The sequence below is a fragment of the Piliocolobus tephrosceles genome, chromosome 3 (assembly GCF_002776525.5).
Source record: "Piliocolobus tephrosceles isolate RC106 chromosome 3, ASM277652v3, whole genome shotgun sequence".
In the NCBI taxonomy this organism is placed as follows: domain Eukaryota; kingdom Metazoa; phylum Chordata; class Mammalia; order Primates; family Cercopithecidae; genus Piliocolobus; species Piliocolobus tephrosceles.
In genome coordinates, this window is record NC_045436.1 from 15,410,541 (window position 1) to 15,422,696 (window position 12,156).

The 12,156-nt window shown below is 35.1% G+C and overlaps 1 protein-coding gene across 12 annotated transcripts in view; it reads right to left on the reverse strand.

The window, feature by feature from the left end:
* Nucleotides 1–345: 345 nt before the first annotated feature.
* The window catches only part of CEP44 (centrosomal protein 44), a 38,084-nt gene continuing 26,273 nt past the window's right edge, over nucleotides 346–12,156 (reverse strand). For 11 of the 12 annotated variants that reach the window (XM_023229221.2, XM_023229214.2, XM_023229226.2 and 8 more), the window contains 5 exons: nucleotides 7,919–8,125; nucleotides 7,106–7,181; nucleotides 1,927–2,051; nucleotides 1,651–1,688; nucleotides 346–881 (listed from right to left, as the gene is read on the reverse strand). In XM_023229221.2, coding sequence (XP_023084989.2) covers nucleotides 833–881; nucleotides 1,651–1,688; nucleotides 1,927–2,051; nucleotides 7,106–7,181; nucleotides 7,919–8,125 — 495 coding nt within the window. In that variant the 3' untranslated portion in view covers nucleotides 346–832. The remainder of the gene's footprint in view (nucleotides 882–1,650; nucleotides 1,689–1,926; nucleotides 2,052–7,105; nucleotides 7,182–7,918; nucleotides 8,126–12,156) is intronic. The other variant, XM_023229262.2, reaches the window with a different exon arrangement.

Consider the following 12,156-nt stretch of genomic DNA (forward strand, 5'->3'; position numbering starts at 1 on the left):
GTGCATGCCTGTAATCCCAGCTACTCGGGAGGCTGAGGCACAAGAATTGCTTGAACCTGGGAGGCGGAGGTTGTAGTGAGCCGAGATCACACTATTGCACTACAGCCTGGGCAACAAGGGCGAAACTGCATCTCAAAAAAAAAAAAAAAAAAAAAAAAAAAAATTCACACAATAGAGCACACTAAAATGTTCAACACATTTCTCACGGTGAACCCTGAGACCACAGTCCTCTTAGTCTAAACTTGAGGACCATAGTCCTCAAGCCCATTTCCCAGTACAAAAGGGGAATCTTAACCTTAATTTCTCAATGTTAACTGGAAAGGTATTGCTGTTTTTGACCAAGCATGAAATAGCTGTCTTTATAATTTTCAATGAGTATTTTTAACTGTTTATTATAACTTATTCATCAGTACAGATGCAAAGATGGCATATATGAAAGCCTCCTGGGTATAATACACAAGTCCCATTTGGAATGTTTCCAACAGGATGTAAACCATAGTCCTCAAGCCTGTGCTTTAAAAAACATTACTTAGCACACTGCCAACAAATGTCAACACAGAAATACAGTGCTGTAATGACTTCACTCTGTAAGAGAAATAGACTGGAACATGAGTTTTTCCTCAAAAAAAGAAAAAAAAGGGACACAAGGTAAAGCAGTATAATCATTGCTCAAAAATATTAAAAGATTTATTCAATAATGAATGCAAAAATTCATATACCAAATGGAATCCAAATTGTCAAAAATTGTAGTATATTAAAATTATATAAAGAATTCTTAAAATATACAATATGTATAGTAACCGAAGTCCTAGAAAAGTTCATGTAGAAAATCCTACAAGTAGTGATTTGGACATTTCAGTAACTCTGCAGTTTCTTCAAACCTGAAATATAATAAATCACATATTAAGTAAATCAATAATTCATAATAAAGCATAGCATTTTAGTTGTTGAAATTATGCTTTTTAGCCTAAAATAAATTTGAATATTTTTCTTATCTGTAAGTACAGTTACTATGAATAAACTTAAATATGCTCAGAGGGAGGAAAAAAAAGAGTCAATTATGAGTCTTGTATTCTTGGAGTGTAAGTTAAGTACTTTTTGCATTTCAAAATAATATTATAATTTTCTATAGCAGTAGGTTGCATAATCATCTTATATGCAATTTCATTTTATATTTCCTGTGAACTGCTCTTTAGAAAAATCACATCATTTGTACTAGACAAAAACATCATTTTTAGTATCTTATCAACAACTCGCTGAAAAACACCAGTGATATTTTCACAATACTGCAAATGTCTCCAAACCAGCCATCTACATATATTATTTAATATTTTGATAAATCAGTTATCAAAAATAGATAATACTCTTGATTAGTTACCAACCAAAAATATCTTTGTACTCTATCTGCAGTTAATTCCATCAACAATTCCAACAAGTTTTACATCACTTGTTGGAAACTAAAACAGTGACTCATCTCACAAACACATAACTGTAGGTGGATTTATTATCCAATGGAGTCCTGAAGGAAATTCCACACCTGATTGAGAGACCTTTAAGGTTTGAAACACACATGCACATTCTACATATACTGTAATCCAATACAATTCCCTATGGAGAAATGAATTTCTGTTGCCCCTTTCTGTTACTTACATTTTTTTCATCCTTTCCATTTTCTGGATTGTTGTTTCCTTTAATTTAAAAAGCAACAAATTTAGATGACTTCTCAAAGTAAACCATCATCAAAGATGGACCGAGAATGTACAAAACACAGTTTGAAACATTGCATTAAGTACTGTTTACTTATGAAAGAATTTTGAGAGACTAAGATTCAGTTTTGCTATTTTTCTTGCCAGCAATATTTACAACTAAAACTAATGCTTGCTCGTTTTCCTAATTAAAAAGGAAACAATCTAAGCATTTTCTTACCTCTGAAATCTCATTCAAACCACAGTAATTAATGGTAGAGGCTCTGGGAGTCGAATCTGATGATGCTGTACTATAGCCAGAGGACAGAGGAATACTTGCTGGCCTCTCTACTTTGTTTTTTCTGTCTGTGAAGAAATGAAGTTTTAGATTACCTTTTCCTTTCACAGTAGAGTCAAATATCTAAAAATGTTATTTATAGATGGAAGAAAAACATACTATTTTAATTAAAAATGGCTATCGGTATAGATCAAAGAGTTTTTAGTACTATTTTAAGGTAAAAGCTTTCATATGGAGATCTAGATGTTAAAAATTGCCCAGTAAAAATTACAAAGGGCAGTATTATTATCATGATAGCAATCAGTTTGAAAAACAGGTAAGTTAATTACTTATTTTAAAATATAACCTATTGAATCAATCATGTATATTCTTTTCTTAAAATGGTGACATCTACATTAAATAGTTAGTATCCATGATGTTTGTCATAAATAGTTTGTCATGATGCTTTTATTCAGCAACATTTAAGCATTTCACAAATTTTTTTAACTACTGTTCTGTGGTTAGTGACAACTATTCCTATAACTGACCATATATATCTTTTAAAAATCAAGAAACATTCTAACTTGATTTAACACATATGAAAATAAGTAATGCAAAAATTTAAGATCCACAGATTTTTTTCTAAAAAACTGAAAAACCTAACATTTCAAATATCCTGATAATATTAATTTGACAAAATGATGGCATCTCCCCTTCAAAAATATCAATTAGAGAAGATTATGGATAATGTAATAAATCCTACAAACTCTGTGTTTTAATCAGAATACATCTGGCTGCAAAAGCAATGCAAAAAAAAAAAAAAAAAAAAAAAGGACACCCATTTAAACTGGTTCACATAAAGACGGCTTTATTGTAAGTCTACACAGACAACCTTAATTGGGGAACAAACTATTACTATGTGAGAACTGAAACAACTAGAAGACTAATTTTCATCTCTCATAGAACCATGGTCTCTTTTGCCTACTTCCGCCATTTGCTCCATTCCTCTGCTCTTCTCTGTAGAATGGCTTTCTCTGCTGACTCATCAGCATAAACTTCCACCACATGGCCAGCCCAGCCCAGGCTCAATGTCATTTGACTAACTGACTCGTGGTGTCCTAAGTACAAATTCTAAGAGAGAGAATGAAATTTGATTCATGACACTTCGAATTCGTATTCTCTGGGTTAGGTGTCTCCTCTTAATCCAATTAGCTAAGCCTGGAGGTCAAGATTACAGGGTACAACTCTGAAGACTACATAAACCCAGCTCTTTTAGCAGGATCTGTGGACAAGAGGTTATTTTAAGAAATAATTTGAAATTAGGCAGGAACTATATCTACTATGCACTAAATCTTGAATTACTTTCTGTGGGTACAGATAGTTGTCCTGAACATTTCTTATGTCTTTCCAAAAAGAGGTGGGGGCTAGGAAAAAGGAAATAGGTCCAGGAAGACACATAAAGGGTGAAGGAAGGGCTTTCTGTCTTCCACTTTGAGGTGCAGACTTTGAGGTGTCTAAGCTTATTCAAGAGTGTGCCTCATGCTGGGAGAAAGCTGGTATTTGGCAGGCTGGCAAGCTATTCATAGTTAATCCTATAAAGGATTCCAGATGTTACAGAGTGGACCATTACAGAACACCAGCTCTATTTAATAGCCAGATCAGTTAAGTGAATATTAATTTCTATAATTTTTATTATTGCTTTCCTGAACCTTTAGTAAAGCCTTACTTGTTTAAACATTAATAGTTTCTTAGCTATGCTATAGGGGATTGAGAAAAGAATTGGTAACTGAGTTCAGGTTGGAAAGGAACGGGGAGAGGCAATGGCCACTGACACAAGGACCCTGACACCAATTGTTATGTACTTCAGTAGTGACTGCTAAGAAGTCTCTGTAAAGAAAGGGATTCTTCTACTTCTAAGGGTATGGGACATGAGATCTTCTAGCCAACTCTTACCACATAACAATTACTCTTTCATTGCCATCTTTGGAGGCTCATCACCTTATTCACTAAGGAAATAATAGGGTTTTTACCATTTAATAATTTGTAAGCCAATATTTCTAGATCAAGGACCAATGTATGTATCCAACTGATTTGTAGATATTTTGTCTTAAGGGTTTCATACATAATTTATTATATTCAAAAGTGAACTCATTATTTCTCCCAAATCTTCTCCTCCTCCTAAACTTTTCATTTTACTAAAGAGTAACAATCATCTACCCAATCACATGAGCCAAACACAAGTAGTCAGTCTTCATCAAGGCATATCAATTTTAACATCTAAATTTCTCCCAAATAAACTACCTGCTCTTTATCCTCACTATCATTGCCTTAGTAGAGACCCTCATTAGTATTCTGAAATAACGACTACTATAATACTCTTCAAATTATCCTTGCCTATCTTACTTTCCTAACAAATCACTATTCTGCTTTGATGATAACCTTTGTGAAACACAAACCTCAGAATATTAGCCTTGCTGAAAATCTTTCTACGACTCTGGGATAAACCCCATGACTTAATCTTTCTACTCTTCTGCTTCAGCTTCCTTCAGGTGCTCACATGTACCCTTCCTTCTAGTCACACAGGAACAAACCACACTCTTCTGTGGTGCCATACCTTTCTTAATATATTTTTCCTCTGAGGGGAAAAAGGCACAAAACAAAGCAAAACAAACAAGCAAACAAAAAAGGAGCACTAACAGTTGGTGTCCTGTCTGACAATTAACACCTAAGCTACTGTACCCTCTAGTGAACAGAAATAATTTCATAAAAAATAACACCACATGAGGTCATTTCTTTAGCATAATGAAACAACACGCCCAAAACCACTATTCCTGTCCAAACATAGACAAAACAAGGGCACCATGTAACCACATTAATGACCAGATACAGCCCCCCCTTGCCTAATAGGAGTACTTATTTTATGCTAAAAATTTCATTCTTACCATCAATCATCAAATTGCTCCTGCTCCCTGACAGCACCCGTAGGCTTTGCTTCCTCAAACCCTCTCCAAAATTATCCAACACAAGTCCAATCCTTAAAAGCCTCTGCTAATTCACTCTTACCAAGACATTAAGGTGCCTTACAATTCCCCATGGAACACTGTATTCCTGATAAAGTCAAAACAAATCTGAAACCTCACAAAAGCTATTTCTGATTTAATATGATTCTAAACCCAGAGTGATAAATTACTGCTCTCTGCATCCAAATGAAATCAAACCCTATTCCCAAGTAGCATGTATAAGGTATAATGTGTAAGTCTTTATAAACTTTATAAACTTAGGTCTTTTTATTAATCTAGATCAGATCATAAACTCTATGAGATCAGGTATTTACCCTAATCATAATCTGTAATCCATTTCAGATAGTGGCCTGTTAATTACTTTCAGTCCTGGCACAGCTGTTGAAATTTAGCTATGTGAGCCAGGACATGGTAACTCACACCTGTAATCCCAGTACTTTGAGAAGCAGAGACGGGAGGATTGCTTGAGCCCAGGAGTTCAAGATCAGCCTGAGCAACATAGCAAGACCTTATTTTACTAAAAACAATAAATAAATAAATAAAAATTATCCAGGTGTGGAGGCACACACCTGCAGTCCCAGCCACTCAGGAGGCTGAGGCAGGAGGATCACTTTAGGCCAAAGGGTTAACGTCTAGGAGACTGCAATGAGCTATGATTGTACCACTGAACTCCAGCCTGAGCAACAGAGTAAGACCACCCTTATCTCAAAAAAAAACCTAGCCATGTGTTTTCTAAATAGGTTAAAGGTATATTCTATAATCATGTCATTAAAAAAAAAAAAAAAAGCCTGAGCATGCAAAATCAAACTTGCAAAAGGCAATGTTTTGCTAATCACAAGCATTCAATATTTTTTCAGTGAATAAATATTTAAAATCTACTATATGCAAATACTGGTGATAAAAGCACAGATACACTTTCTGTGTGCTAGACAGGCAGACCATAAGATAAAGTTTTTGCTCTCAAGGATCTTATACTCAAGTGTTAATGTTTGTTGAATAGATATGTGAATAGATAAATAAAACATGCAACATTTTACCAAATCTGAAATCTGCAGTCTATAATAAATTTAGTCGCCTTAAATAGCATCTCAAATAATTATATTTAATAACCTAATCACTGAAATTGTTCTTTGTGCAATGATATTGATATGTGTTCCAAATATGCAGTGGTTAAGAAAAAACTTCAAATCAGTTGCCTGGATTCAGATTTGATCTACCATTCAATAACTGTGTGATCTTTGTCGTAGTTACTTAATTTTGCTGTACTTCAGTTTCCTCAACGGTAACATATAAAAATAGTACTTATCTTGCATGGTTACTTCAGGAATTAAATGAGTTAATATAGTAGTTAGAATAGTGCCAGGCACACTGTTAGTGCTAGAATATATATTGTTATTTTATTGTTACACATATGGTAGAGCTGAAAGATTTTATAATGTTAACGATCCACAGATATTAAAAATTTAACTTGATGAATTCTCAATTGGACAAAACATCTCTTCTATGAATATGATTTAATCATAGACATGGCACAAAATTTAGATCTGTCTTTTAAAAAACTCTAAGAATCAAAAAAAACAAAGCTGTCACTGCAAAACAGAAATCTTACACTTGCTGCTCAGTCACACTGAGCAAAATTCAGGAAAAGACCTGTTCTAATATCAGATCTTTCCCATTTTATCATTATCAGTGAACCATTCACATGGAAGAGGTTTGCAATACTTTATAGGTTACTGACAAATGTGTTTTCTTCTCTTACATATTATTATTTACATATGAGAAAGCTACTACCTACCTAAGCTTAAATTTAAAAACTTGGAGGTCAATTTTAAAATTCTAGAGCACTTGATTATTCTAGAATGATTAAAACAGTAAAATATCTCTAAACATTTTCAATTTTGTACACTGAAATTTATTCACCCACTGTGTTATGTGAAATAAGTAGGCTGGCTTCATAAGCAATTCTCGGCTTTAGTAGTCCGTAGGTTCATTATTTTCTTTGTTCTAGGAGCTTTGTAATTTCTAAACAATGAAGCTTAAGAATATTAAAATTACCAAATACCTCTAACAATCATTTTTCTGAAAATTCATCATACCAATTCTCATAATGTTTACAAACTTACGAGGATTCAGAAGGTCCATGTTGCTACAAGAAGCGCAGTCTTCATTAATTTCATTAAACTCTACATATTCATCATTCTGGAATAACACAGTTAAATATTTAGAATGAAATAAAAAGAAAAACCCTCTCATTTTATATTCTTACTACTGACCATAAAATATAAAGGTAGCATGATAAATGTTTAAATATTTTTAATTTTTTATTAAAGCAATACATATACTGTATATTCCTACATATAAGAAATGTTTTAAATATGGAAGCAGATAGCAAGCTTCTTGAATCTATCAACTTCACTTTTTAGGAAGGAAAGACAGACCAGAAATCGAAATCCTGAGTAAAAGAAACAAATTTCTCAGATTTGATAAGGCAATGATAAATTTGGTAACTATTCTGTGAAATTCACAATACGATTGAAGTAAATGAGTGAAAAAAAGACAGGAAGAGTTATCAATATCTTCTGTATCTTTTCCACCCTACGAAAATAGGTCATTTGTACTATTAAAAGATACAAAATAATTCTAAGCTTTTCATAATATCTATCATATTCTTACCTCATTTTAAGTTCTTCAAGCATCATTAACATCTGTAAAAGCTCAACTTACAAGTTTTTCATATCACCTTATTCAATGAAGAGAGAAACAACAGCCACAACACCATACAGGCTATATTTAAACAGGACTTCATTCTAACTAGACATTTTCTCATTATTCAAATATTCTCATATTTAGCATTTCCAAAAAAATACACATACAACAATCAAAAAAATACTTTGTTATATCTGAGATATTTTATAAATGTTAAAAGAAGAAAATACCTTTTTAGACAAAAGCATTTCTGTTTCAAGAAGAGTGACACGACTAAGCAGATTAGTCCAGGTGTTTTCATCTACCATCACATTTCCTTTCATTTTTTGTTCCAAACAGTCTAACCTTTTCTCTATCAAAGTCAGTTCCTTAAGCTTTTCTTGGCATTCAGCAAGCATAGTCTGTAGTGCAGTAATCTCAGGATTAACATTTATATCCTAAAAAGATTAGAGAGATTAAAAATAAAATTAAACAAACTAAAATTTCTTTAAAATTGATGTTTCCCACTTCCATAGTGTTATCTCAATAGTTAGGAGAGATGGTCCTGCTCGAGAGTTAAAAGGTTTATCTCTGGAGGGAGACTACTTGGCCACTTAAACTAGTTCTGAGACTTACGATCTTGATGCTTCCATTTCCTCATTAAAAAAAAAAAAGAGAGAGAGATAAGAGAAGTATCTATTTCACGATTCTTCTGATAATGAGTAAATTTGCATGATTCTTTTAATACCAGCTAGTAAAATAAAACTATTACTAACTAGCTTCTTGAAACAACACCTAGCACAAAGCTAAGAGGAAATGACTAAAAACAACACTTAGTGCACTGAGATTGTTCGGTTTGCCATGTAACAGGAAGTAGGTCCAATGGCCATCTGGTCGTTTTTGTAAGTGCCAACTGTATATTGATATACTGAGATATATAGAAGTCACAAGACATAGAAACATAGAAAAAGAAGTTTTAGCAGAAACAATAGACATCAGACATATTGGGGTCTGTGGCAATTAAGAGTAATAGAAATGTTTATTATTATTATTATTATTACACTTTAAGTTCTAGGGTACCTGTGCACAATGTGGAGGTTTGTTACATATGTATCCATGTGCCATGTTGGTGTGCTGCACTCATTAACTCCTCATTTACATTAAGTATATCTCCTAATGCTATCCCTCCCCACTACCCCCACCCCATGACAAGCCCTGGTGTGTGATGTTCCCCTTCCTGTGTCCAAGTGTTCTCATTGTTCAGTTCCCACCTATGAGTGAGAACATGCGGTGTTCAGTTTTCCGTCCTGCTGATAGTTTGCTGAGAATGATGATTTCCAGCTTCATCCATGTCCCTACGAAGGACATGAGCTCATCTATTTTATGGCTGTATAGTATTCCATGGTGTATATGTGCCACATTTTCTTAATCCAGGCTATCATTGATGGACATTTGGGTTGGTTCCAAGTCTCTGCTATTGTGAATAGTGCCAAAATAAACATATGTGAGCATGTGTCTTTATAGTAGCATGATTTATAATCCTTTGGGTATTTACCCAGTAATGGCATGGCTGGGTCAAATGGTATTTCTAGTTCTAGATCCTTGAGGAATCGCCACACTGTTTTCCACAATGGCTGAACTAGTTTACAGTCCCACCAACAGTGCAAAAGAGTTTCTTTCTCCACATCCTCTCCAGCACCTGTTGATTCCTGACTTTTTAATGATTGCCATTCTAACTGGTGTGAGATGGTATCTCATTGTGGTTTTGATTTGCATTTCTCTGATGGCCAGTGATGATGAGCATTTTTTCATGTGTCTGTTAGCTGCATAAATGTGTTCTTTTGAGAAGTATCTGTTCATATCCTTTGCCCACTTTTTGATGGGGTTGTTTGATTTTTTCTTGTAAATTTAAGTTTTTTGTAGATTCTGGATATTAGCCCTTTGTCAGATAGGTAGATTGCAAAACTTTTCTCCCATTCTGTAGGTTGCCTGTTCACTCTGATGGTAGTTTCTTTTCTATGCAGAAGCGCTTTAGTTTAATTAGATCCCATTTGTCAATTTTGGCTTTTGTTGCCATTGCTTTTGGTGTTTTAGACATGAAGTCCTTGCCCACGCCTATGTCCTAAATGGCATTGCCTAGGTTTTCTTCTAGGGTTTTTATAGTTTTAGATCTAACAGGTAAGCCTTTAATCCATCTTGAATTAATTTTTTATAAAGTATAAGGAAGGGATCCTGTTTCAGCTTTCTACATATGGCTAGCCAGTTTTCCCAGCACCATTTATTAAATAGGGAATCCTTTCCCCATTTCTTGTTTTTGTCAGGTTTCTCAAAGATCAGATGGTTGTAGATGTGTGGTATTATTTCTGAGGGCTGTGTTCTGTTCCATTGGTCTATATCTCTGTTTTGGTACCAGTACCATGCTGTTTTGGTTACTGTAGCTTTGTAGTATAGTTTGAAGTCAGCTAGCATGATGCCTCCAGCTTTCTTTTGGCTTAGGATTGTCTTGGCAATGCGGGCTCTTTTTTGGTTCCATATGAACTTTACTTTTTTTCCAATTCGGTAAAGAAAGTCATTGGTAGCTTGATGGAGATGGCACTGAATCTATAAATTACCTTGGGCAGTGTAGCCATTTTCACAATATTGATTCTTTCTATCCTTGAGCATGGAATGTTCTTCCATTTGTGTCCTCTTTCATTTCGTTGAGCAGTGGTTTGTAGTTCTCCTTGAAGAGGTCCTTCACATCCCTTGTAAGTTGGATTCCTAGGTATTTTATTCTCTTTGACGCAATTGTGAATGGGAGTTCACTCATGATTTGGCTGTTTGTCTGTTATTGGTGTATAGGAATGTTTGTGATTTTTGCACATTGATTTTGTATCCTGAGACTTTGCTGAAGTTGCTTATCAGCTTAAGGAGATTTTGGGATGAGATAATGGGGTTTTCTAAATACACAATCATGTCATCTGCAAACAGGGAAATTTGAATTCCTCTTTTCCTAATTGAATACCCTTTCTTTCTCCTGTATGATTGCCCTGGCCAGAACTTCCAACACTATGTTGAATAGGAATGGTCAGAGAGGGCAGCCCTCTCTTGTGCCAGTTTTCAAAGGGAATGGTTCCAGTTTTTGCCCATTCAGTATATTGGCTGTGGGTTTGCTATAAATAGCTCTTATTATTTTGAGATATGTCCCATCAATACCTAATTTATTGAGAGTTTTTAGCATGAAGAGTTGTTGAATTTTGTTAAAGGCTTTTTCTGTATCTATTGAGATAATCATGTGGTTTTTGTCTTTGGTTCTGTTTATAGGATGGATTATGCTTATTGATTTGCATATGTGGAACCAGCCTTGCAGCCTAGGGATGAAGCTCACCTGATCATGGTGGATATAAGCTTTTTGATGGGCTGCTGTATTCGATTTGCCAGTATTTTATCAAGGATTTTTGCATCGATGTTCATCAGGGACACTGGTCTAAAATTCTCTTTTTTTGTTGCGTCTCTGCCAGGCTTTGGTATCAGGATGATGCTGGCCTCATAAAATGAGTTCAGGAGGATTCCCTCTTTTTCTATTGATTGGAATAGTTTCAGAAGGAATGGTACCAGCTCCCCTTGGTACCTCTGGTAGAATTCGGCTGTGAATCTGTCTGGTCCTGGACTTTTTTTGGTTTGTAGGCTATTAATTATTGCCTCAATTTCAGAGCCTGTTATTGGTCAATTCAGGGATCTGAGATGAAGCTTCCAGAGGAACGATCAGGCAGCAACATTTGCTGTTCTGCAATATTTGCTGTTCTGCAGCCTCCACTGCTGATACCCAGGCAAACAGGGTCTGGAGTGGACTCCCAGCAAACTCCAACAGACCTGCAGCTGAGGGTCCTGACTGTTAGAAGGAAAACTAACTAATAGAAAGGACATCCAGACCAAAACCCCATCTGTACGTCACCATCATCAAAGACCAAAGGTAGATAAAACCACAAAGACGGGGAGAAATCAGAGGAGAAAAGCTGAAAATTCTAAAACTCAGAGCACCTGTTCTCCTCCAAAGGAACGCAGCTCCTCGCCAGCAATGGAACAAAGCTGGATGGAGAATGACTTTGACAAGTTGAGAGAAGAAGGCTTCAGACGATCAGACTTCTCAGAGCTAAAGGCAGATGTTCAAACCCATCACAAAGAAGCTAAAAACCTTGAAAAAAGATTTGACAAATGGCTAACTAGAATAACCACTGTAGAGAAGTCCTTAAACGACCTGATGGAGCTGAAAACCACGGCATAAGAACTACGTGACGCATGCACAAGATTCAATAGCCGATTCGATCAACTGGAAGAAAGGGTATCAGTGGTTGAAGATCAAATGAATGAAATGAAGTGAGAAGAGAAGTTTAGAGAAAAGAGTAAAAAGAAACGAACAAAGCCTCCAAGAAATATGGGATTATGTGAAAAGACCAAATCTATGTCTGATAGGTGTACCTGAAAAGTGATGGGGAGAATGGAATCAAGT